General features: G+C 45.5%; 1 protein-coding gene across 1 annotated transcript in view; it reads left to right on the forward strand.

Annotated features, from left to right (window-relative positions):
• Positions 1-27,624, forward strand: part of ITGA9 (integrin subunit alpha 9) — a 287,368-nt gene that overhangs the window by 49,403 nt on the left and 210,341 nt on the right. The window contains exons 11-14 of the mRNA XM_031962459.1: positions 623-717; positions 8,046-8,136; positions 10,370-10,415; positions 13,787-13,941. Coding sequence (XP_031818319.1) covers positions 623-717; positions 8,046-8,136; positions 10,370-10,415; positions 13,787-13,941 — 387 coding nt within the window. The remainder of the gene's footprint in view (positions 1-622; positions 718-8,045; positions 8,137-10,369; positions 10,416-13,786; positions 13,942-27,624) is intronic.

Below are 27,624 nucleotides of genomic sequence, written 5' to 3' on the forward strand. Positions count from 1 at the left end.
TCTTTTCTCTATTAAATTGGCACATTTCTCATGAGAGGGAAGGGACGGAAACGGGAATTAATTCAGTAGCCATCGATTAATAGGAAAGAGTTGTTTGGTTTTTTTTTGACCCAGTTGTGGGTGTTGCCCTGGGTTCTTCCTTGGGCTCGCCAGAGCCAGCTTTGTCTCCTTCCGCCCTCCCTTTAACCTGTTCCCACTGGTGGCTGTGGTTTCTATGGGCACTTCCTGTGTGGAGCAGCCACTCTCTTTCCTGTCTTGGAAGCCTTCTAGCTTCCATTGGGCTCTTTAATGCTCCTTAAAAATTCCTTCAGACACTTACTGGCTGTGTGACCTGGCCGAGTCATTTAACTTTGCCTCAGTTTCCTCATCTGTAAAATGATCCAGAGAAGGAAATGGCCAACCAGGCTGGTATCTTTGCCAGGAAAGCTCAGACGTGACCCCCGGAGGGTCAGACGTGAGGGAGTCACCTGGACGGCTTCCTCCACGTCCCCACAGAGCTCACGATGCATGTGTCGGGCAGAACCGAGCCCCTCTGGTTGGGGGGCTGAGTCCCTGTAAGTGGGGGAGCCAGTCCCTCCTTTGTGGGTTCTCACTTTTCCATCCCTGATGCTTCTCTCCCCAGATGTGGCCATTGGGGCTCCCAAGGAGAACGACTTTGTGGGAGCTGTGTACATCTATCACGGAGATGCCGACGGGATCGTTGCCCAGTATTCCATGGTAATTTGTGGCGGGCCCCTGGGGTGCCCCTTCAAGGGTAAAGCTGAGGTTCCCTGCATTGAACACACGAGAGTGGGCAAGAGGCAGTGTGGCGCATTGGCTAGAGCTCTGGTTTTGGGATGGCAAGGCCTGAGAACTGATCCTCCCTTGGTACTTATTGGCTGTATGACGCCGGGCAAGGCGCCTGTCTCTGGGCCTTGGGGACCCCTCCGCTAAGGAGCAAATAGGATGGGGTCTCTGGGGAGTGATGAGATCACGCTTCCTTCTGGTCTGCCCGTGCCGGAGTGCCTAGCCCTGCCCCAGTGCAGTGGTCAGTCCTACCAGACTGGTTTCCTCTCAGTGTTAAAGTGATTGGATAGAAAGAAAACATTCAGGTTTGGCTAGATGCCTCCAGGCGTCCACGGGGGCTGCCCTGCAATTCTGAAAGGGCCCTGGCCTCCTTGGGACACTCCTCTCATCCTTTGTGGTGGACTTTGGGGGGCGGCTGGCTTGGTGCCACTGGCTCATTTAGGGTGCCCGCCCCATGGATGCTGCCCTTATAAGTTGGGTTAAATCCTGCTTCTGGCGTGGGACACAGGGGGGCAGCTTCCTTTGAGCCCCTTGCCTAGAGGGGCTTTTCCAATGCCAGGATGTCCGTGTGGGACAAACGAGTGAATGAATGGAAAAGCATTATTGAGTGTGTGCCACGTGTGGGACACGGAGAGAATCACTGGGGAAACAAGTACCGAGGGGCTTCCTGTCCCCCCAAAGCTCGCACTCTCACAAGGCAGTGGTGGCTGGGGGGCCGGAGAGCTGGGCACTGAGCTCGGGAACAATTGGCCCATTCTTTCTAGGAATGATCGTGCTTCTCAGGGCTGGAGGAGGGAAGCGAGGGGGGGCTTCTGAAGCCATATCACTCTGCTTGTGTCTGGCATACGTTCTAAATAGTGTGTGTTAACTACCGAAAAGAAGGAGGTGACCGTCCCTGCCTGGGAGGAACTTGTCCTTCAGCTGGGGACACGGCCCATGCACGAAGGCGAGGAATGAGCAACTAGGGCTGGAGAGTCTTAACCAGTGTGGATGACTGTGCTTGGGCTCATAGCTACCTTTCTAAATTATAATTATTTACTGTTAGAAAATTTAAACACAAATTTATATATATATATATATATATATATATATATATATATATATATATATAAATCAAAACATATCTCCCCCCCCCCAAATAGGACTGCAAATGAAACTTTTACTTCTTCCCACTTGCTTTCAATATATAATTCTCCTTTGCTTCAAAGCGTTCTGACACATGACACAGCTACCTTTCTACAAGGAACAGTTTGTTGTGAACATCTTTAGGAAACTAAGGCACTGACTGAGCCTTGGGCCCTGCGGGAAAGGGCGAGAGAGACTGGAGAAATGTCTCAAGCTTTACAATAACGGAAATGCTTTCAGTCCTAATGGAGGCAAAAAGTGTTTTGGGAAAAAATGATGATGATGATTATTTTATTTATTACATTTATTTATTATATATAATATTTATATATATACTATAAAATATTTATTTTATTATAAACTCCGTAATCCCCTCTACAAGCTCCAATAGACAGAGAGCAAATGTTCTATCCTCTACCAATAAAATCCTAAATCAAAATGGTGGATATTTGATGAAATATATGAATATATACAAAATACCCACAATGTCCTAGAAGTTTAAGCTTAAATAGTTTAAATCCATATTTTATACATGTGCACACTCATATGTAAATAGCCAATACTCTCGCACACATGTACATGTATGTACACCTTATAAACTGTGTGTACATATATGGAAATGTTACCATAACGTTCACAGTGACAGTTTCTTTGCTTTCATCCGTTTCCTTCTCTTTTCTATCAAGTTGCTTAGAGTATTTTCTCCCTTTTTAGCGACCTGGTTTTGAATGTGGCTGTAATGTGAATGACTTTTTTTTGTCTTGTTGACCTTGCTTTAAAGTCTTATTTCATGGCTTTTCCAACATTTTTGTTTGCTTAATTTCCCCCATTTTTCTCTACACCAGTTTTTTAACATGTCGATATCTCCTCAGCCATCTCTCAGTCATTGAACATACAGATTAAATACTCAGCGGAGTATTTTACCTCATCCCATGTACGTTCCTTCCATTGCTGCAGGTCACAACTCACCTGTACCTGTCTACCCCATGGGAGTCAGGGAGCCTTTATAAAGGGCCTGCTGGGCCCCCTCCAGTCATCTTAACCCTTGATATTGCCACTGGAGAGAGTGAGACTGGTGACTTTGCAGGATTCTGTCCCACCTAAATCCAATCCCTTCGCCATTCAAGACATCACCATCCTGGTATCATTGGTTGCTTTGAGAACTGAGGGTAAACAACACCATCCTGTGTTGGGCCCTAGGGATACTAAGGGAAAATGAAACAGCCCCTACTTCCAGAAGTTTGTGTTTCAGAAGGGAGACACAGGGAAGACAAGACCTGATCTATAGGAGCATTACACGGTCCAGGTCACCCAACCAGTGCAAGCTGGGAGCACTGCTGGGATGCTGATGAAAAGTCCACCTTCTTGTGCCCTTTGAAGTTGATAGAGCCAGCCCCTGGTCAAGGGAGTGGGAAGGAGACAGACTTTTCTCAGCGGTTCGGCCGGACTGCTCTAGGATGCCCCAACAGTCTAAACTGGCTCTTGCTGTCTTGTACAAAGAACTCGGGGCACGATTGGGCCTCTCCTGCCGATCCCAATGCACCTCCAGAGCAGCTGTGGTTTCATTTCATCCAGCGGCCTTTGCTCTTTCCAAACTGATTAAGTCTTTGCACCTAATTTGACGCCTTTGATTGATTCCACAGAAATCTGATAAAGGGGTCAACACCTTGTTGCTTAGCTTAAGTGAAAATAGAGTGATTGATTCAATGAACTCTAATACTTACAGATAGAGTCCTCTTCATTTTCTTCTCGAAAGTTAAAGTAGTTTCATTAGGAAAGAAGATCGATCCTTCTCCCCTCTGTTTTCTCCAGTTTTTTTTTTTTCTTGCCATGACCAGAAAAGCCAAAATGGCTAATATTCAACAACTTTTCTGGAGGTTCCCTGTATAATTTTTTTTTTATTAAATAACAGTTGAAACTCAGTTCTGAGTTCTTCCAAGAAAGAAACTTTTCCTCATCCTTTCTCTCTGTTTTCTCTGTAGTTTTTTTTCTGAGACCATCTCCGTTAATTCTCTCTTCTGTCAAAACAGTCAATCCTGACTTCCAACTTTCCCACGTTCCATTGGACTTGAAGCAGTAGCACGAGCGAGTGTGTAACCTTCATGGGGGGGGGGGCTTTTGAAACAGATGCTGTTTTGAGATTATATTCTAAGTAAATGGAGGGTGTTTGGGGGAAAGCACTGGGAACGTTAGAAAATATTTCATGGAGAAGATGGCATTTGAACCTTGAGATGAGGATGATAATCATAGGACTTGTCTTGAAGGATTTTGGGGAGGATCAACTGAGATATGATTTGTGACTTAGCACCGTGCTTAGCGCATAGTAGGCACCAAATAAAAAGCTTATTTCCTTCCCCCAGTATTTTGGATTTGAGAAACAAGAGGACATAATGGATAGAGAACCTCAAAGTCAGTTGAAAACCAGCCTCTGATGCCTACAAGTCTTGGAACTTCTCCTTTCTTGAGGCAATTCTACAACTTGGAGGTGCAGAGAATAGCTAAAGAATTGTAGCTGTTATTCTATTATTAGAGCGAAAATTTTCTTGTTAATCTTGCATTAATATAGCGCCTACTGTGCGCCAGGCACTTTGCAACGATGTTCTCGCTTGGTCCTCACACAGAGAAGGGATTTTAAGCAGTGGGGGTATGTCAGGGACTTGGCGACAGCGTCCTTCTGGGGGCCTTCCACACTTGTCTTAGATGTTACAGAGGTGCCCGTGCACCCTAGGGGCTGCCCACCAGCCGTCCCTTCTTCCCTCTTGCCTGTGACCCGGCCCACTTTCTGTTCTATCCTTCACTTCTTGGATGTCATCCTTATTTTCATGGTTCTCTTGTTGTTATGACTGGCTCACACCAAGCACACCCCTCACCATGGGCCGGGGTGGCCAGTTTAATGGAGTTTGGAGGATCTGGGTTTGAGTCTAAGGGCTGACATTTACCATCTCTGTGACCATGGGCGACTCACTTCAGCTTCCTGGACATCAGTTTCCCCATCTGTAAAATGGGAAGATTGGATTTCCTCTGAGTTCCTTTCTGATGGTTGTCATTTTCAGTTCTTTGCAGGGTATCCTGTTCCCTGACTTACAGATATATGAGAGTGTGATTAGCATTGGGATTAGTATTAATTATTATCATCATTAGAAATTATATTAGATAGTTCTTCATTTCAGTAAGTAGGAAATACTAACAGAGAATAAAGTGGTCTGGGTTTGGGTCACCAACTGAAAACAACCCCCCTTTCCTTAGTGGGTGAGGGCAAGGGCTGAGGAAGCCACTGGGGAGGGAAGTCCTCAGGGCAAGCTGGTCCTTCGCCTCAGGGCCTTGCCCCAGTGCTGTGACACGTCAGGGGGAGGTGACCCCCGGCTCTCGTGGCTATGAGACCGATCTCTGGCCTCCCTCCTTCCATCTGTGTAAGCATACAGGTCTCCATCTCCCCGCTGAGGACAGAAGGCCGGTCAGCGAGAGAGGCAGGACATTTCTGGCCCTGAGCTGGTGGCAGGGACTGGAGAGGGGCTCTCGTTCACAGCCGGGGGGCAGGAAGGGGAAGGACCTTCTGAGGTCAGCCGGTTGTTGCTCTTGCTGTGGAGAAGCCCCCCGTGTCTGTGTCAGAATTCAGGGGGCTGGCTAGTTAGGAAGGGTCAGCTTTGTGGTTGTATGGCAGCACCCACATTTGTCTGGGCTCCTCACTCCAAGGGCCTGGGCTGTGGCCGGGGAGGGGGCTTCCAGGGCCTTTCCTTTAGTAATCAGTGGTGGCCGAGGGGGGGGTTCTGGACGCTGGACTCTCGGTTCCCTGTCCAGAGAGGCTGGGTGGACGCCAGCCTGCCCGACCCCACCTCCTCAGCCCTGATCCAGTGTTTGGTTTTGTTGCTGGGTGGGATCCCCACACACTTTGTGGTTTGAGTGGCGCGAGTGTCTCTTAGTAGGAAGCAGGAGGGGGAGGAGCGGACGGGCAGCCGCTGCCTTCCTGCCTAGCTCGGCACGCAGACCGGGCCGTTCACAGGAACCAAGGGAAAAAGTGGTTTAGTTTGAGAAGTTTTTCCGATGCTGTTTTCAAAGGTGCTAATTTCTGGAGTGCTAAGTTCAAGACCCGGCTTTCCTCATCATTTAGAAGGGCAGCTGCAAGGGTTGGTGCTGGGAGTGTCATGGTGACAAATTATAGGGGTGGACGCGGGGCAGGGTTGTCCCCGGCCCCCTCCCCTTCCAGAGTGGAATATTTCTGGAGCCAGGGCCTGCCCGGGGGGTCTTCCCCCTCCCTCGTTCACCTCTTCCCTGAGGCATTCTTTACGCTTCCCCATTGGCACCCAAAGGACCTCCTCCTGCACCTCCCCCACTCCCAGGGGCGTGACGGACATGGTGTCCAGACAGGCCCAAAGATGACGTTTTGATACTTCTGTTTTTGGTTAGCTCCGCCAGACCAGCAGTCTTATCTCTGGAGCTTTCTACCCTAATGGGCTGCAGATGTCTGTGGGATATCTGGAGTCTACAGGGCCACCCCCGAAGGGACCCCTCCCCAGTCACCCCCCCACTCAGCATTGCTGGGGAAGATCTCGCCAAGTCAGACACGGACAAGTTGCTTCCAGTTGTCCTGGATTTAGCTCCTCAACATGGGGGATTTTGCTGAGACTTTGCCCGGGTCTGGGGCCCTGGCTCTTCGTGTTGGTCATCCTCAGCTCTCCTGTGTCCTGGAGCCCTCGGGCAGTCGGTCAGTGAGGGCCGGGACCCCTTCTCAGAGGCATGTTCTAAGTGCAGATTCAAATACACAAACTTAGGATGGAAACCAAATAGGCAAACGCATGGCCTTCAGTGTAGATAAAAGACATGTTGGTGAGCCCAAGTCCAAGGCCAGCCCATTCAATTATTAACTGTGTGATCCTGGACAAGTGAGTTAATTTGCTCATCTGTAAAAAAAAATAACACTTATTTCTCAGGGTTATTATAGGGAGAAAATGAAATAATATATGAAAATTGCTTGAAAGCATCATATAAAAGTTATTACTGATGGAGAATTTTAATATAATACCAGGCCTCCAAAGAATAAAATTGAGCCAGTAGAGTACAGAGTGGACAAAATAATAGATCCGATAGCAGACAAAAGTCTGAAAACTTGAAGAAGACTTGAGATCATGAGAAACTGAAGGAATAGACTGGAAGTTTGGGCTTGGAAAATGGGCTGAGTGTGAGCCGGTTTCTGGGAAAGTGGAAGAAAGCAAAAGCCTGGAAGCTAGATTTCAGAAAATCACACCAGAACATTACAAAGGACAAAGCGGGCATCAACAGGGGAGCAACACTAAAGAGGGTCCCCATCCCTGGAGAAGAGGCCGACAAATTGTGGTGTGTGAATGTGACAGGATGTTGTGAAATAGAGATTTAGGGCAACAGAGGCAGAAGGAACTGAGGAGGAAGGTTATAAGGAGAAGCAAGAGAAATACAGCAGCGTAAAGGTGACCCTACTGGGAGCTCTTGCCCAATCTTCTCTCTAGGAGACAGACTTTGAATGAATGTTCCTTTCATCCTGGCAGACAGGTGATAGAATCCAGGCACAAGCTGAGGCACATTTTGTCAGAAATGGACGATACAAAGGCTTGTTTTGTTTAATTTGATGTGACCATCTCATTTTACAGGAGGTGGAAACTGAGGCTGGAGAAGAAAAGTGGCTTGTCAGGAGTCATACAGTAGAAAGTGGCAGAGCAGGATTTGAATCTGGGTCTTGAAACACGTGCCTCTCATATTTTCATTAAATGCTGACACTTGACAGTCAAGGCAAGGTCACAAAGGTGACTTTGTCTTACCTACTACTGCCTATCCTGTGAGAAATAATCGGATCATTTTTCTCCTTTTTTTTTTTTTTTTTTTTTTTGTTGTTGTTGTTGAGGTAATTGGGGTTAAGTGACTTACTCAGGGTCACACAGCCAGGAAGTGTCAAGTGTCTGAGGTCAGATTTGAACTCAAGTCCTCCTGACTTCAGGGCTGTTGCTCAATCCATTGTGCCACCTAGCTGCTCCTAATTTGCTCCTTTAACAAGTTGGGGTCCACCCCCTTTGGCTTTGCCAGAGTGAGAGCCCAGAGTGCCCTTGGGCTCTGTCTGGTGACCGCAGCTTTGTCCTGTGAGGTCACCTCTTGGCTATCTCTTCCAGAAACTGTCTGGACAGCAGATCCACCCAACGCTGCGGATGTTTGGGCAGTCCATCTCAGGAGGCATCGATATGGATGGAAATGGTTATCCAGGTAAGGGCTGGCCGCCTTTCTGGGATGGTTTTGGGAGGAAGATGAGCTAACTTAAGCACAGGATGTCAGTGAATTGTTTCCAGACTCCTCATCAATAATTTCTATCAACTTAGAGGGATGAGAACACCCAGAATAGAAGGTGGGAGCTTTGGCTCTTGCCCAAGGAAGCATTAAGTCAGTGGGAGATTCGTAGGATCCCACTGGGACTCCATTGTTCGCTGCATTACCCCCCTATGTTTCTCCTCCTGTTCTTGGAATCTCTGTCTACTAGGGATTAGGGTAGCGTGGGAGTATCTTTCACTGACAAGTAAATTCCAGGATGGCCCCCTTCTTCTCCTTTTTTTTTTCCAATAAAGAAAAATATCCCAGTGCCAGTTGTAATAATAAATACTTGTTGAGCTTCCCTTCCTCACCCTGAAGACAACACACAGGGGAGAGTTGGGGCTCTCTGAAGAGACCTTCTCGGCGTTAGGAAAAGAGATCTCTTATACGGTGGGAAAACCAAACCCCAGCAAATACGCCAAACAACTACAACCTCAGCAGGGATGATAATAGCTGCCATTTCTGTAATGCTTCCATATGGTAAAGAGCTTCACTGACAATATCCCATGTGCTCGTCACCATAATGATGATGATGATGATCATCATCATAATAACTGGCTTTTTTATAATGCTTTAAGGTTTTCAAAGGATTGCACATGTCAGTCCATAAGCATTTATTAGGCACCTACTACATGGATGCTCTTCAGGGGAAAAGGAACCAATTGGGATTTGAGAAATGTCTTTTCTCCCTTCATCTGCCCTTGACATGTTCTTGAGGAAGATTCCTGCTATCTTCCTGGGCCTCAGTTTCCCTGTCTGTAAACAGTTCTTTCCTTGTTAAGTGCCTTCCATGGAGGTTTTGGACATTTATGAGACCAGTATCCTCACTCCGATTTTTCAGGGCCAGTTTTTCCATGAAACAGCTCTGATTTAGAGGCACTGTGGATAAATCACTGGCACCTGGTGTCAGGAAGATCTCTGTCTGAATCCCCACTCAGGCACTTATCAACTATATGATGGTCCTGGGAGAATCATGATCTCTATGGGCCTCGGTTTACTCCTCTGTAAAATGGAGTCACTAGGTGGTTGTCACACAGCTGGTTAGTAATAGAGCTGAACTTAGATAAGTCCTTTGGATCATAGGCACAGGAGAAAATAAAAAGGAGCACGTTAGTGAATTGAGACAGAAGAGTTGGTGTGATGTTTTAGATATGGAAAGCACTTACATGTAAATAGTTGTAGCGTCATAGCTAAAAAAGGTAGCTCATGTTTCTAGTGTCCCTTAAGGTCTGGGAAGGGCTTTTCATATATTATCTCATGGGAACCTCACCTCAAACTAGTGATATGGAGGCTGTTAATACCCCCATTTAACAGATGAGTAAACTGAAGCCCAGATTAAGGGATTTATCCAGAGTCACATGTAAATAGTTGCAAAGTAATAGCTAAAAAAGGTAGCTCATGTTTCTAGTGTCCCTTAAGGTCTGTGAAGTGCTTTTCATATATTATCTCATGGGATCCTCGCCTCAGACTGTTATTATCCTCATTTAACAGATGAGTAAAGTGAAGCCCAGATTAAGGGATTTACCCGGAGTCCCAACAGCTCACAAGAGTCGGAGACAAGATTCCCTCTCTGGGCTTCCTGAGTGATCCCAGCACCCCACTGCCCCTCACTGTTAGATTGTATTTGAGTTTAGTATTAATTTGTATTTAACTCCTCTATCCCTCGACATTAAGAGCAACATCAGAATTAATCCCAAGGCTATCAAACCTGAAGTCACTGACACTGGGCCTGTACTTGGGGGACTTACAGTGCTTTCAAGTGCCCCAAACACTTTCTTGTCTTCGTTCTTGCTCTCACCAATGACACTTGTGACTCCCCTTTAAAGACAGATGTTAGTGGGAAATTAGGTTAAAGCCGACAAGGGCCTCAGCGGTTATTTGGCCCAGGCCCCTCCTATTACACAGGAGGAAACTGAAACGCTGAAAGGTACGGATGAAGCTGGCTCCCTGGCCTTGAGAGGCCCTCTGCCCCGGGAGTGGCCCTGTCTGTCTCAGTAGCACTCACCCCAGTTTGCTGGGCAGTCGTGGGGGCCTGGTGGGGATGGGGTGCAGGAGGGAAGTCCTCCAGACTCCTGCTTTCCCAGCAGCCTCCACGGCCCAGTTCTGAATGTTGTGAAATTCTCTTTTGCAGATGTCACCATCGGAGCCTTCATGTCGGACCATGTGGTGCTGCTCAGGTGAGAGTGTGTTCTTCCTTCTCTTCTGGTCCCTGCTTGTGCTGGAGGCAGAGGCCCCCTTTTTTGCCTTTGCATCCCCGTGGGAGTGAGAGTCAAGTTTTTGGGAAGCACAAGACTGAGCTCCTTCGTCATATACTTACCTTGGCTCCTGCAGTAGCCTCCATAATCTGGGCCCCCTTACTTTCTTAGCCTCATTTCATATAACCAATTCAGTGTAATATGATAAACATTTATTAGGCACTCACTGTATACCAGGTGATGGGCTAAGCACTGGGTATAGAAAAAGAGGCAAAAGGTAGTCCCTGCACTTATACTACACTCAAGGCACCTACAGTCCAATGGGAGAGACAACATGCAAAGAAATATCTTCAGGCAATATACCAGAGAAATAGGAGCTAATTAAAAGAGGGAAAGGCCCAGAACTAAGAGGGATTAGGGAAAGCTTCCTGTAGAAGTCAGGATTTGAGATTTATCTATATTAAGAGTGGCCAGGTGGCTCAGTGGATAGGCCCTAGAGTCGGGAGGACCTGAGTTCAAATGTAGCCTCAGACACTTTCTACTGGTTGACTCTGGGCTAGTCACTTCACCCTGTCTGCCTCAGTTTCCTCCTCTGCCAAATGAGCTGGAGAAGGAAGTGACAGGATATTTGCCAAGAGAACCCTAGACAGGTCAGGAAGCGTCGGACAAGAAATAGTTGAACTTTTCCTTTGTTCCAGGAGTTCTGGAGGGTTTGGGCTTGATGGTGCACAGAGTCCCTCCCAATTCTGAGATTCTGCGACGTTAGGCAGAGGGTTAGGGTCGAGGGATGGAGGGAGGCCAGAGGACAGCCCCTTCTCAGAGAACCTCCAAGATCTTTCATCAGGGGCAGGCTGGAGGGTGACTTCTCTGGCCCACAAGGAGAGCACTGACTCTGGTGAGACCCAGGGCTTCTGCTTCTGCTGCTTCCCCCTTTTAATGGCTGTCATGATGGTTTCCATGATGGTCGTGATGGTTTCCATGATGGCCACTGTGAGGGTTTCCATGACGGCCACTTTGAGGATTTCCATGATGGCCATGTGAGAGTTTCCATGATGGTCATGATGGTTTCCATGATGGCCACCATGAAAGTTTCCATTACAATCATGCTGGTTTCCATGATGTCTGCCATGATAGTTTCCATGACATCCGCTATGCTGGTTTCCATGATGCCCTCAATCTTCTCCAGAGGTGACCCAATCATCAAGGAGAGCTTGTGGGTCTCAGGGTGATCCAACAAGCACTTAGGAAGCATTTTCTTGGAACTAGGAAGGCAAAGGCAAAACCAAAAGTAGCCCCTGCCCTCCAGGAATTTACATTCTAATTGAGAAGCAAGTATGTGCACCTGGTCCACATGAGATATGTGCAGTATCACTGGAAATCTCAGAGATGGAAATGCTGCGTAAAAGAGTAGTAGGAAGGCCGTTGTGGCTGTGAAAGGGAGCAATGTGGAAAAAGGATGGGAAGGAAGGAAGAGGCCGGGTTGGGAGAGGCTTTAAATGCTGGACAAGAAGGTTAAAATTCTTTGGAGAGGTAGTTGGGAGCCACTGGAGTTTGTAGAAGGAGGGCAATGTCCAGGCCAAACCTGTTCTTAAAAAAATCACTCATGTGGCCACAGGATTGCTGTGGGGAGAGACTGGAGGCAGGGAGGCCAGTTAGGAGGCTAGAGATGATAAGGGCTTGGACTCTGCTTCTGAATGGAGAGAAGGGGATGTACAGGAGAGATATTGGAAAAGTGGAGACAACAAGACTAGGCCATAAATTGGATATGGAGGTGCTTGTAAGTGTGAACAGCAACTCAGGGATAAACTGAGGGCCTGGGTGACAGGGAGGTTGGTGACCAAGCTTATTCCTCTAACAAAGTAGATATTTAATAAATGCATGATTATTGGTTAGGACTAAACCAAGGAAGCCAGGAGTAGTTTGTGGTGCTGTGGATAGAGTACCTGGAGGACCTGAGTTCAAATCCAGCCTCAGACATATACATGACCCAGGTCAAGTCACTTCACCTTGTCTGCCTCAGTTTCTGTAAAATGAGAAGTAAATGGCAAATCACTCCATTGTCAGCTGAGAAAACCCCAAATGAGGTCGCATAGTATTAGTCGACCGAACAACAAAGTAAAGCCGAGAGGGACGTGGAGGAAGAAGACTATCAGCTTAAGTTTCTTTTGGGTCCCTTCCCCATCTCTTATCAGCTGGTTTTCTTTAGATTTGTAGTTTGGTTTCCTTTGAAACTCTAGTTTTGTTTAGCAAGCAGTTCTCCAACTTTTTAGTGTCAGGGCTGCTTTGCACTCTTTAAAATTATTGAGGGCCCCACCAAAGTTTTATTTATGTGGGTTACCTCTTGATATCTGCCATATGACAAATGAAAACGTCTTAGAATTAGTAGGGAAATAGTTTTGACCTCGGGAAACCCCAAGAGTCCGTGGGCTGCACTTATAAGAGCTGTTGCTTAGACCATGGGCCTGGGGGAACCAGTGGCTTCTAAAGCCCCTTTCAGTCTAAAAGTCTATCTTTGATCCTGGGGTGTAAAGATACTTGCTCCCCATGAGCTAAAACTCAGGACACAGATTTCTCTGAGGATGAAAAGAGAAGGAACTTGTCTTGCGTGTGAAAACTCGCTTCCTACTTCAATTTATTCTTGTTTACTAAGGCGCTAAGTTCTATTGTTTCTATACTCCTGAAAGGAGTGTAAATGTTGGCAAGGCCATTAAATTTTGGTGCTTGGAAAAAGCCCCAGTTGCCCAGCCCTAGTTATAGCTCTATCGGAGCTTCATTTGGATTTCTTGACTGGGAGCTTTGTTCCTCGAAGATATTTGTGGTAGATTTGTTACTCAGTGACTTAGTTGTGGGGGGTGAGGATGTGGAAGAGTCTTTCGTAGCCCTTCATGAGTGCAGCTGGAACATTTCAAGTTATTCTTGTAATGGAAGCAAAAGCTTCTGGGAGCAGTGGAGGCAGGAATTGTTTTCTAAGCAGGGTATCCTTGTAGGAATTCCCCCTTGTGGATGTACATTTGGACCCAATAAAATAGAACCAGGAACTTAATTGGTGAAATTTTAAATGATTCCCAAACATCTGGAGGCTCATTTATGACTCTGGACATATGTGTCTCATTAGCACATCAGCCTGTCCCTCTCATTGTGAAGTTAATTGTTAAATTATTAAGAATAAGCCTTTCCAAGTCATAGGGAAAAGTATTTATGGAACACCTTTTCCCTTCCTTTGTTTGCTCGTTATTTCTGAGTTTTAAAGAGGAATCTTCAGGCCCAAGTTGGCCCTGTCTGATTAAGGATGGCTTGTTTGGGAGAGCTTCCTCTCGGGGGGCTGACTTACCTTTTTTTTGGTTGATCCACAGGGCCAGACCCGTCATCACAGTGGACGTCTCCATTTTCCTCCCAGTTTCCATCAACATTACGGCGCCCCAGTGCCATGATGGCCAGCAGCCGGTGAACTGCCTCAACGTCACCGCCTGCTTTCGCTTCAGTGGCAAGCATGTGCCCGGGGAGATAGGTAAGGGGCTTGTTCCATTCGATGAGTAACACTGAGTGTTTCTGATGGGCCAGAGTTGTGGGGGGTGCGGGGGGGGGTACAAGGACAATAATATAACTTTCCCTGTGATTTCTATTGCTCCTATGCTTTGCTGAAATGTTACATTGGAGCATCATGGGCCCCTGGGGTCCACGGTTGTAGATGGCCAGTGGAATTGACCAAACTACGAAAGGTCTGATGAGGAGGAGGATAACTGACATTTAGAGGACATACTAAATTTGCAAAATGTTTAAGAAATGCTGTCTCTTTTGAGCCTTGCAAAAACTGAGGATAGTATACTCCTGATATTATTGATCTCCATTTTGTAGATGAGGAAACTGAGGCTCAGGGAGGCTAAATGAATGGGTGAAGGTCATGTATCTAGTAACATCTAGTTAAAGGTGGGATTTGAATCCAGCTGTTCCAAACTCTCAAGTCTGAGCTCTTGGTCACTTGTGGGAGTTTTTGCAGCTAGCAGGCCCAACAGGGACCTGTTTTCTATTTCTTCTCTCATAGATATGTTTTTATTTTAGTTTATGTTGAAGGAAAAAGAGATTTTTAGGCTAGTAAAGAACCAACTCAAGGCGGGGGGCATGAGAGCTCTCTTCTCGAAAGGTTATCACTTGGAGAACAGATTGGATTCTTCTTTGCTTGGCCCTCAGACTTAGAACTAGGAATAATGGCCTCCAGTTTAGTACTGGAGTGGGGAAAGGGAAGATTTCCTAAAAATCAGAGTTGTCTCAGAGGAGTTTATGGCTTTCCCCTCACTGGAGGCCATTAAGCAAAGGTTGAACTATATATTATAAGGGAATGTTTTGAAGAGAAAGGTTGAAAATCGGTGAAGAAGTAGGAAAAGTTTGTAAAGGATGATATATGCTTTATTACTTTGTCTTTGTCTATCTTTACATTTACATGTGTATTTTTTCTCTTTTTCAACCTCTGCCTCTTTTTCTTTTTTTTTTATCAGTTTATCTATCCATTCATCCATCCATCCATTCATCCATCTATCCAGCCATCCATTCACCACCCACCCACCCACCCATCCATCCATCCATCCATCCACGCATCCATCCATCCATCCAGTTAAAAACAAAGACAGTTTCCCCAAGCATGCAAGGACCAAGCAGACCCTACACTACAGCAGATGTTCAGGGAGTGTGGGTTAGTCTCCCAGAAATGCTGTAATTTGAGCCCAGGAGCTGGTAGGGCTCGACAAAGCGGGACAGCCCGTTGACTGCTGCAAAGACTCTTTCACTGAGCAGGGGGTGAGAGGTGAATTCTTGGCAAGCCTGAAATGTTGCATTTGAGGAAGGGGAGACTGAGGCTGGGAGGTAGAGCGGAGGCCACGTGTTTTCACCAAGGATTCAGCAGGCCCCCAGAGGGGGTGCTGCTTTTGGAGTGTTAAATAGTTTAAAAGGTGCCAATAGTTTTTGAGCCGGTGGGGCTTGTCCCCCGCCTCCCTGCCCTGTTTCTCTGAGCCAGGAGAGTTTGTTTACTCTTGCACCATAAGGGCCTGGATTAATCCCCTAGAAAAAGATACAAGCAGCGTGGATTAAAATTGTGCACGTGATAACTTTTTTTATTAGTAGCAACAGGAAAACAAAGCCAGAACATCTGTGCATTTAAATAAATGCAGGAGCAAGCAATGTAGAATTCTTTTCTTCTCTGTTTTTATTTGAAAGAAGGAGCAGAAAGGAGACATCGAAGAAGATATTGATGAAGGTTTGGAGGTCACGCTATTTCTAGATGAACAAAAATGAAATGTTCTCAGGGACTTTGCTATTTGCTCACCCACAGAAACTCTCTGTCTCTCGGTCTTCCTCTTATCCTGGCCCTGTTTTTCTGTCTTTCTCCCACACGCTCTTTAGTTCTTCATTATATTTTCTATTTTATCTGAAAGAATGAAAACATATTTATGCGATACTTGAAACTTTACCAAATACTTAATTTGTATTTACCAAAATACTTACCAAATACTTAATTTTATTTAAAGTAGAGTTTATTGATGATCTTAAAAAAAAAACCCAAACATCTATGTTACTTTCCAATGCCTTCCCCTATCCCCCAACTCCAAGAACTTTCTCTTGTGGCCTATAGCCAAGGAGAACAAATCAACACACTGCCCAGCTCTGAAAACATGCCTCATCCCACTCCATCTCATAGGCAACAGGCACAGAATATACTTCTCCCCCAAGTCTCTGAAGTCCTAGCTGGCTCAGCACCCAGGAGCTCTCCAGGTTGTTTTCCTTTATATTATTATGGTCCTATGTGCATTCTTCTCCATTTCCCACTTTTTTCTTTCTCTATTAGTTAATCAATAAGCATTTATTAAGTACTTCCAGTGTTCCTTTAGCCATGCTAAGCACTAAGGTTACAAAGTAAGGCAGAAACATGAGCCCTGCCCTCAAGGAACTCATTATCTATTAGGGAAGACATCATGGAAAGAACTCAGTATTACAGTGAGCACATGGGAGGCTGTGTGAGAGAGGAAGGTGATAAGAGCCGGAGGAGACCGGAAAAGGCTTCCTGTCAAAGGCAGAATTTGGGCCGAGTCTTTATGGAAGGCAAGGAGGCAGAAGTGAGGAGGGACGGCTTCCCAGAATGGGGGTGGCAGGGAAAGGGCAGCACATAGACACAAAACAGGAGTTGCTTTGGTGCAGTTGGGTCTTGGAGAGTGTATGGAAAGGAAGGAGGCTGCCAGGACAGCAAGGGCCAGCTGGGGTGGGCTTTCCATGTCCCAGGGATGAGTTTAGAGCTGATGCTGGGGGGCAGAGGGAGACGTTTGTTGAGTGGGACGTGGACAGCCCTCTGCTTTTGGAAAATCACCGTGGCAGCAGCTGGGTGGGAAACGGACTGGAGAAGCATGAGTCAAGGAGACTGGTTCGAGGTTGTTGCCCTAGAGAACTATATTCAGAATCAGGAAAATCTGAAGTCAGCTGCTGACTCTTCTGCTTTCCAGTTGGGAGACCCATAGGCAAAAGACAGGCTCTCTGACCTCAATTTCACCATCAGCAAAATGCATTTTATAAATGTCTCATTTTGTCTTTCCAATAATTCTGGGAGGTAGGTGACATTATTATTCCCATTTTATAGCTAAGGAAACTGAGGCAAACAGAAATTAAGAGATGCTACTTATGAGAGTATCCAAAATGGGATTTGAATTTAGGCTATTCCAACTTTAGGTCCACTGTGCTGCCTACTGTACCACCTAGCTGCCCCTCAACTTATGAGGTGTCATCTGAAGTTAAGTGCTGCAGGTATTATCCCTCCAGTTTTGTAGCTAGAAAGCTCAGGCTCTGAGGGACAGTATCCAACTAGTAAGTAGGAGAAGTAGAATCTAAACCTGGGTCCATGGCAGTGGAAAGATCCTGAGTTCTAATCCTGGCTGCATTGCTTCCCTCTACTGAGTGTCCTGGGGAAAAGCCCATCTTCTGTCAGCTCCCCAGTTTCCTCAGTTGAAGAATGAGGGGGCTGCCCTTGATGACCCGGAAGGTCCCTTCCCAAGCTCAATCCAGGATCCCATTCAAATGTTTCCTTCCTACAGTGTAGGGCTCTACACTGTACTCTGATGAGTAAGAGGAGGTGAGTAGCAGGATTATTAAACCGCTTTAGTAGTACTATGTCCATGTATAATCTATGCAGGGGCCATTGGTGGGATCTCAGGGCTCACACCCATTTCCTTCTAAACCATAATGAAAAACAAGGAGAGAAGCTGGAGGTTCCTAGTGAAGAATGGAGTAGGAGAAGGCAGGGACTCTGGTGGCCAAAATTCATTCGTGTTTTGTTCTTTGATTTAAAAAGTAATTCCATCAAGATGTGGATCTTCCAGTAAAAACTCTCTCCACTAATATAGATTGACCAGTCCTCTCTAAGTTGGAATCTAAGGAGATTGTCTGGGGGAAGGAGGAGGGATTTGTCCTTGAGCACACTTAATTCTCTCTGCACTTAACTCCTGCCTCTTGTGGACCATGGAATTCATCTTTTAATGCTTGTGATTACTTTGGCCCAGAGGAAACCCTTCATCGTTTCCTCAGCCCGGTGAGACGAGGTTAATCTGTTTCAGTCTTTTTTCACCAAGCACCCAGTAAAGCCTTGAACCTGTTTCTGAGAGAGTCCCTTGAACAGAGGGAAAGTTCCAGACATATATTTATAGTCAAAGTGGTTGGGTCTAGATGGAACAGTTTGTGGGAGTGGAGGGAGTGTGGTTTCTAGCATGTGTCAGGCACTGGATGTACCATCTTTATTTCCCGGAGGTACGTGGGAGGCAGGAGATGAGAGGAGCCTCCCAGCACTCTGGGATAGTCCTCAAGAGATGGCTTGAATGACTTGTTTGAGAAGCAATGAGCTTGTACAGTCATGTCTCCTTCCCTCTAGAATGAAGAGATTCTTGGGACTGATGGCTCTGGCTGCTTGGTTCTGCAATTCCCTAGTTGTAATTGCGTATCTTGGCATCTCAGGGAGAGGGACCAATAAAGATTCATTTATGAGTTGGTATATTGGACTGGTTAATGCTTTAAGACCTTGTTGGGTAGAAGGGATTTTTATAGAAAAAGGTGCCTGACGTAGCCAAATTCCCCTGACCACTGACATAGGAAATTTGATTCAGAAAATAAGCATTTATTAAGCACTTTACTATTCTATCACACTGTACTTTTTAGCTAGAACCAGATGGTTTTGATTAGTACTTTGTAAAGTGAAGCTGCTAAGCCACTTTTCTTCATATTTTTTCCATTAATTCCCCAGATATTCTTGACCTTTTATTCATCTAGATGAATTTTACTTTTTTTTTTTCTAGTTCAATAAAAGAATTCTTTGGTAATTTGATTGGTATGGCACTGAATAAGTAAATTAACGTAGCCAGAATTGCTTTTTTTATTATATTATCTTGGCCTATCCATGAGCAATTAATGTTTCTCCAGTTGTTTAGATCTAACTTTGTGTGAAAAGGGTTTTGTAATTGTGTCTAATGCAGTCTTTGAGTTTGTCTTGGCAGCTAGACTCCCAAGTATTTTATATTGTCTGCAGTCATTTTAAATGGAATTTCTCTTTATATCTCTTGCTGCTGAGTTTTATTAGTAGTATGTAGAAACATTGATGGTTATATGGGTTTATTTTATGTCCTGCAACTTTGCTGAAATTGTTAATTATTTCAGCTAGTTTTTTTTAGTTGATGCTCCAGGATTCTCTAAATCTACCATCATATCATCTGCAAAGAATCAGAGTTTTGTTTTCTCATTGCCTAGTCTAATGCCTTCAATTTGTTTTTCTCGTCCGAGTTTTCTGCTTCTCTAACATTGTAGCTTCGGAATCCTACATGGTACTAGTGTGATTCCATAGTATTTTGTTTCTTTATGGATGCTTCAGATATTTTCTTTTTGACCCGGGTGCTCTGAATTTGGCTACAATATTCCAGGGAATTTTCATTTTGGGATCTCATTCCAGTAGCAATTGTGGATTCTTTCAATTTCTAGAACCCTTTGGTTCTACACTATGAATGCAGTTTTCATTTTTATTTCGTTTATAATTTCTTGAAATATGGTGTCTTGTTTTTGTTGTTTTTTATTGTGACTTTTCAAGTACTCTCTGTTTCACCTCTTTTTCAGTTCAGTTGTTTTTCCAGTGAGATATTTCACATTTTCTTCTATTTTAAAAATTCTTTTGATTTTGTTTTGTTGTTTATTGATATTTTATAGCCTCATTACCTTCCACTTTCTCAATCTTAATTTGTAAGGAATGTGTTTCTTTAGTGAACTTTTGTATCTCTTTTCCCATTTGGCCAATTAGATTTCTAAACTGTTATTTTCTTTAGTATTTTTGATATCTTTTACCTAACTGCTAATTGTCTTTTCATTATTTTTACTTTGATCTCATTTATTTACCTAATTTTTCTTCTATGGTTCCTTTTTGATTTTTACAATAAGTTTTTAGTTCTTCCAGCAATTTTTGTTGTGCTTGTGTCCACTTGGCATTTTTTCCTTTGAGGCTTTGAAGGTGGATGTTTAGACTTCATTGTCTTCTTCTGAGTTTGTGTCTTGATCTTCCCTATCACCACGATCTCTTTTTTTATGGTCAGTCTTTTTTTGTTTTGTTGTTATTTGCTCATTTTTCTACCCCCTTTTAAAATTTGGAACTTTATATTAATTTAATTAACATTAATTAACATTAGGCTCCTCTTCTGTGGGAGCAGGGATTCCATCTCAAGCTTCAGACTATTTTCAGCGCTAATTCGAGGAGTTTGAAAGTCTTTAAATACACACAAGAATATTATCTAGGATTTTGAAGGAAACCAGATTATATTGAAATATGGTCAGCAAAATATTTTTTAAAAAAATGCAGAGATCTCAGGTTATAAAACTCCTCATTCTATTAGATATTGGATGACCGCCTGTCAGGTGTATAGTACTGGGGACATCTCCTTTCAAGGATGGATCGAACTCGTTGGCAGCTGAAATCCCTTCTACTCACATATTCTCCTGTGTGACATCTTTTAAAGCCTGTCAGGCTCTCTAACTGAACTTGGCAGCCTAGCCACTTGCTGTCTTGCAGAAGTTCTGACCAGAGACCAGGAAGCCTGAACTGAAAGAAGGAAATCACGAGATCTTGATGGTCCCTGTGGCTCCTGGGTAGTGGATCAAAAATCAGTACAGACCTAGAGGGAAGAAATTGTGGCCCCCAGACAGGGAAGTGGACTCTGGGGTGTGTGTGAGAGACTTGTTAGCCAAATTAGGAGTTAAGGTTCAGTTTCTTCTTTTTGCCGAGTGACTCTATGTGTGTATGTGTGAGTGTATGTGTGTGAGTGTGTGTGTATGTGTATGAGTGTATGTGTCTCTGTGTGTGAGTGTCTGTGTATGTATGTGTGTGTGTGTCTATGTTTGTGTCTTTGCTCTGAAAAGCAGTTTCAGCCAGTGTTCCCTGGACCCCTTAGATGTCACAGCGACAGTCTTCTGTCCAGCATTAGCCGGAGGGCCGGGTCAGCATTCAGTGTCTGTTGCCAAGTTTCCCTTCCAGGTCTATTCAATCTACTGGGGCACTGACAAATAAACAGTGGTTCACGCTTCTGAGTTTAAATAATAATGATAATAATAATAATAACAATAATATGGCGACACTTTGCCAATCACTTCAGTCTGCAGACTGTTTTCTGTGGCTGATTTCATTTGGATGTTCCCACAAGTCCCATGAGGCATCTGCTCTTGTTACCTCTTTTTACAGACAGGCTGAAGGGTAAAGTGATGGGGTCCCACGGCTGAGGATGTACCTGGGGAAGGTGCGAATGGAAGTTTTCTTAACTCTGGTACACAGCCAGAACCTTAGAAGCGGCTCAATTGGGGCTTTTTTGCTGGAAGGGTCCTAGAAGCCTGTCTGGTCCAATGGCTATTTCATTTACAGAGGAGGGGGCCTCAGGAGGAGGGATTAGCCCCCTCTGGCTAGGCCGTGGCCGGCACAGGTAGGGTTTGAAACTGTCCTGTTGCCCTGGGAGAGCTGGGGGGCTGAGTGGCTGAGTGGCTGCTCCCACTCCTGTTCCACCTTAAGCCATCCCACTCCCCTCCCACTAAGAGGACGTCGGAGAGCGGGCTTCTGGGAAACTGTGTCAGAGGCCACATCCCTGTAATTTTGATGGGATCCTGCCACGGGAGGCTGGGCCTGTGCGTGGGAGCGCTCGCAGGGGCTCTGAAATGTTCCACAGCAGCTGTTGCTGGCTGGCCCGCCCCCGCGGGGGAGGGAGACCCCGACTCACGTCAGTGGGAGCTTCTCATCCCTCCCTTGCTGTCACTGACCGTGGGGGCCTATAGAGGGTGGGCAGCCTAATGAGAACCAGCAGGGCCTGCTGCCCTCCAGGTGGGGGTTGGGAGGCTCCTCTGGGACACAGGGAGACGGCCTGGCCCAACTCCAGGCTCCACAGACCGGCCCCTCCATGGAGTGGGAGGAGACTCGGCAGCGACCTCCCCAAGCCCCGAGGGTTTGAGCACAGACACGCTTATGTGGTTACTGCAGCCGGGGCTGAGAGCTGCAGGGGCTGCCTGGGGTTTTGGTGGCCGGGGGTAGTGGGAAGGGTTTGCTGCCTGGATGGGAGAGGGGAAAGGGGAGGGAGAGGGAGGGAGGGAGAGGGAAAGAGAGAAAGAAAGAGAAGCGGGAGGTAGAAGAGAAAGAAGAGGGCGAGGGGAAGAGACAGGGGCAGAGACAGAAGGTGCTGATCCTTTCCTAGGAACTGACCCAAAGTTCGGTAGAATTAAATGGAGCTTTCTCAACAGAACCCCAGCATCATTCAATCAATGAACATTTATTAAGTGCTTACTATGTGCCAGGCACTGTGCTAAGCCCAGAGGACACAAAGTGCAAAACCAATCCCTGCCTGCCTTCCCCCCTCCCACTTTGTGCTCTAATGAGGGAGGGAGATAGCCCAACTAGGGAGGGAGATAGCCTGATGAGGGAGGGAGATAGTCCTTGGGGCCCAGAGATTAAAGCAGTAGACTTAGAATCAAGAAGATCTGGGGTTCAAATCCTGCCGCAGACCCTTATTGGCAGGGTGACCCTGGGCAGATCACTTGATCGAGCTCTGCCTCATCTATAAAGTGAGGAGTCTGGACTTAACCTTTAAGCTGGTCACTCTGTGGCTGATAAGATAGCTGCCAAGCCAGGGAAGCTAGCAGGGGCCAGGAGGGTGCTTGGCTGGGGGAAGGGGTGGGCGTCTGGAGAGAGGGAGGATCCAGCCATCCAGCCCCAAAGCTCCAGGCCTTTCCTAGGATCATCCCGTCTCATGAAAGAGCTTAGCCAGCTCTTGGGTGGCCCCTTCTTTTTACTGGTGAGTAAACTGAGTTTCAGCAAGAGTCAGGCAGTACACAGAATGGGATTCCAGGCCACCCTCCTTGACTCTGGCCCAGCTCTGCAGGGGTCCTTGGGCCCTTGGCAGGGGAACTTGCTCTTGATGTCCTTTGCCATTGTATTTGTGGAACGGAAAATGGATTGGACACAACAAAAACCCAACAGAACTTCCCCCTCACCGTGGGGCACAGAAGGTGCTTTGTGGCCCCCTTCTTTGTACCCCCAGATCTACAAGTTTGTGATTAGCAGACATGGGAGAATCCACGTGGTCCCGTTTTAGCCCGGGCTGGGCTTTTGGGGGGCTCTGGAGGTGACGTTTCAGCAGTACTCTAAGGCTGGCAAAGCTCTTCGCAGACGTGATCTCATTGATTGGATCTGAGCATGGGCCGGGGTCCAAGACCACTTGGCCTGGTTCAGTCGTGGGTCACTGGGTTAGTGTTATGTTTGTGATGGAAGGAGCCCCTCTTGGCCGCTCATTTCAGCATCAGCACGAGGCTTAGCCCTCGTGGGACCCCCACTCCCCATAGCTCCAGTGATCCCTGAGGTCAGTGCGTGGAGGTGGCCGATTGACCTCCCTGGGACTTTGCTCTGGTGTCCGCCAGTCTCAGTGGCGAATGAGCAGGACCCGGAGTGACAGGGGTGCAGGGAATCCATTAGCCGGAGAAGAAATGGTCCCTGGGGCAGCCACGGGGGCTGTTAGGTCTCCCCCTCACCAGGATTGATGCCTTTAATGTTATTAAAAGCCAGGGCAGTCACCTGAGCTTCCGAGGCTGAAATGTCTGCTGATGGAATTGCCTCTCTTAGCGTTAATGAACATTTCAGGGAGCTGCTGGGTGGGGGCAAGGATGGTCAGCCCTTGTGGGGGCGGAGCCTGCGAATGTGGCCTGGATTTATGGCCTCCTGTTCCTTCTCATCCAGATAATCTTCAGATGCGGCTGGGCCAAGTCTGTTGGTTTTGTTAGAAAAGGATCGTAGTAGTACTGGGGGTATTAGTAGCAGCAGAAGCAGTAATATTGTAGCATTAGTAGCATGAGGAGCAGCAATATTGTAGCATCAGTAGTAGCAGCAACAGTAATATTGTAGCATTAGCAGCAGCAGCAGTAATAGTGTTGTAGTATTAGTAGTAGCTATAGTACTAGGATTATAGTATTAGCATCAGTAGCAGCAGCAGCAGTAGCAGTAGTATTGTAGCATTAGTAGTAGCAGCAGCAGTAATATTGTAGCATTAGCAGCAGCAGCAGTAATAGTGTTGTAGTATTAGTAGTAGCTATAGTACTAGGATTATAGTATTAGCATCAGTAGCAGCAGCAGCAGTAGCAGTAGTAGTAGCAGCAGCAGTAATATTGTAGCATTAGCAGCAGCAACAATATTGTAGCATTTGTAGCATTAGCAGCAGCAGTAATAGTGTTGTAGTATTAGTAGTAGCTATAGTACTAGGATTATAGTATTAGCATCAGTAGCAGCAGCAGCAGTAGCAGTAGTATTGTAGCATTAGTAGTAGCAGCAGCAGTAATATTGTAGCATTAGCAGCAGCAACAATATTGTAGCATTTGTAGCATTAGCAGCAGCAGCAATAGTGTTGTAGTATTAGTAGTAGCTATAGTACTAGGATTATAGTATTAGCATTAGTAGCAGCAGCAGCAGTAGCAGTAGTATTGTAGCATTAGTAGTAGTAGCAGCGGTAATATTGTAGCATTAGCAGCAGCAACAATATTGTAGCATTTGTAGCATTAGCAGCAGCAGTAATAGTGTTGTAGTATTAGTAGTAGCTATAGTACTAGGATTATAGTATTAGCATCAGTAGCAGCAGCAGCAGTAGCAGTAGTATTGTAGCATTAGTAGTAGCAGCAGCAGTAATATTGTAGCATTTGTAGCATTAGCAGCAGCAGCAGTAATAGTGTTGTAGTATTAGTAGTAGCTATAGTACTAGGATTATAGTATTAGCATCAGTAGCAGCAGCAGCAGTAGCAGTAGTATTGTAGCATTAGTAGTAGCAGCAGCAGTAATATTGTAGCATTAGCAGCAGCAGCAGTAATAGTGTTGTAGTATTAGTAGTAGCTATAGTACTAGGATTATAGTATTAGCATCAGTAGCAGCAGCAGCAGTAGCAGTAGTAGTAGCAGCAGCAGTAATATTGTAGCATTAGCAGCAGCAACAATATTGTAGCATTTGTAGCATTAGCAGCAGCAGTAATAGTGTTGTAGTATTAGTAGTAGCTATAGTACTAGGATTATAGTATTAGCATCAGTAGCAGCAGCAGCAGTAGCAGTAGTATTGTAGCATTAGTAGTAGCAGCAGCAGTAATATTGTAGCATTAGCAGCAGCAACAATATTGTAGCATTTGTAGCATTAGCAGCAGCAGCAATAGTGTTGTAGTATTAGTAGTAGCTATAGTACTAGGATTATAGTATTAGCATTAGTAGCAGCAGCAGCAGTAGCAGTAGTATTGTAGCATTAGTAGTAGTAGCAGCGGTAATATTGTAGCATTAGCAGCAGCAACAATATTGTAGCATTTGTAGCATTAGCAGCAGCAGTAATAGTGTTGTAGTATTAGTAGTAGCTATAGTACTAGGATTATAGTATTAGCATCAGTAGCAGCAGCAGCAGTAGCAGTAGTATTGTAGCATTAGTAGTAGCAGCAGCAGTAATATTGTAGCATTTGTAGCATTAGCAGCAGCAGCAGTAATAGTGTTGTAGTATTAGTAGTAGCTATAGTACTAGGATTATAGTATTAGCAGCAGTAGTAGCAGCAGCAGCAGCAGTAGTATTGTAGTAATAGCAGCAGCCACAGCAGGAGTAGTAATGGTAGTGAGACAGCCATGTAGATAGATCATGGGGCCTGGAGTTAAGAACCCATCTTTCTGAGTTCAAATCCAGCTTCAGATACTTACTAGCTCAATTATAAAATGACTTTGAGAAGAAAATGGCCAACCCCCCCCCTCCCCATATCTCTGCCAAGAAAACCCCAAATGGGGTCACAAAGGTCAGACAGGACTAAATAACAGCAATACAATGTAAAGAATTCCAGTTGGGTTCAAAAAATCAGCTTCACAACCCTAAGATGAGGGAGAAGGGGTTGGCGGTTTAACTGCCTCAGGAGTGGGTGTTTTAGTGGCCTTCCAGCTGCATGTGATGAGGCACCAAAAAAGCCTACATGATCATAGATTGTCTTAAAATTGTGCTTCTTGGAATAAGAAGGCAAAGAAAGAAAAGCTTTGTCCTCTGGCCTGGCCAAATCGCTCAGGGGATGCTATGTTCAGTTTAAGAGATGCATTGATGGAGTGGAGTGTCCAGGGGATGGCAACTAGGATTGGTGAAAGATCTGGGGTCCATGGTGTATGAGAATCACTTGAAAGAACAGGTAACATTTAGCTTGGAGAAGAAAAGACTCAAATATTTGAAAGATTATCACCTAGAAGAAGGGTTGGATTGGTTCTGTTTTCCTGGCAGGAAGCACTAGGAACAATAGGGGGAAGTTTGAAAGAGGCAAAATTAAGCTTCAGATAAGGGAAATACTTCCTACGGACGAAGGCTGTCCCGAAGCAGAGGGGGTTTCCTGTCTTTGGGCAAAGGCTGGATGACCCGTTTGGGTGGGCAAGGAGTGGCCTCTAATCCATGCTCCAGACTGGTAGACTCTCTTTAGCGTGGTGGTGGTAGTGGGGTCATTTATCTTACAGAACAAGTTCTGTTTTCTTTCTCAGCATCTTCTGTAAGAATAGAAGTGAAGGAGGCAGGATAGAGCAGTGGAAAGGGTATGTTGTATGGTTTCTGGGGAGCCTGGAAGCTATTAAATGGGCTTGGGCAAGTCACTTTTTAAGTGGGGACTTTGTTTTCCCAGCTATATGTAAGATGAGCCCTTCCATGTCTTAAGTATATGATCCTAATGACAATTTTCCTTGGAGAAGGAGCTTGATTTTTATTTAATTTTATAAGCATCCCAGGAGTCATCTGGGAATTCCCGAATTCAGGAATTGGCCAGGGGCCTGCTTCTCATGAGGTCAAACTCACCCATTGTGTAGCCCTTCAAAAGAATGGTGGGAGTTATATGCTAAAGCATCATCCGTATCAGTGACTGGATCACAGGGTATCTGCTGGGTGTCTTATCTGGGGCACCCAGAGTCTTCCCTTCCTGTGGCTCAGCCAGGCCCAGGGCTAGGAAAAACAGGAAGATAGAAAGAATGGAAGGGAGTGAGGGAACCTGCTTTGGAAGGAGTGACCAGGGCACTCCAAAAGGATTTCCAGTTACTTTATGAAGCCAGTATGATTTGGGGGATGACTGGGGTGGCGCTGGCCCTTTCTGTGTTATTACAGGTCAGCAAGCATTGATCTCTTTTCAATTCAATTCAAAAAGCATTTTTAAGAAGTAGAAGTATATTCATAATAAATGTGGAAGTGTATTTAGAAGAATTGCATGTTTAACCTATATCAGATTGCTTGCTATCTTGGGGAGGAGAGAGGGAGGAGAGAGAGAGAAAAAATTGGAACACAAGGTTTTGCAAAGATAAATGTTAAAAAACTACTTTGCATATATTTGGAAGAAAACTATAAAAAAACAAAAAACAAAAAAGAAGTAAGACTGTATTATCTCATTTTTTATGTTATTTGCATATTTGCATATTTGCATTATGCCCTCCTTTTCCCTTCAGTAAGCAGTTCTTTATTACAAAGAGTAAAAAAGGAAAAAAAAAGCTTAGCAAGACTAGCCAGCAAATCAGAAAAGCCTGGCATTTCATATGCCATGTTCCACACCCATCAGTTCTTAGCTCTTCAGAGGGAGCAGGGGGAACTGTCTTCCTATATCTCTCATTTGGGCCAAACTTGGTTGCTTGAATTTCTTAGCAT

Source organism: Sarcophilus harrisii, chromosome 1 (genome assembly GCF_902635505.1).
Source record: "Sarcophilus harrisii chromosome 1, mSarHar1.11, whole genome shotgun sequence".
In the NCBI taxonomy this organism is placed as follows: Eukaryota; Metazoa; Chordata; class Mammalia; order Dasyuromorphia; family Dasyuridae; genus Sarcophilus; species Sarcophilus harrisii.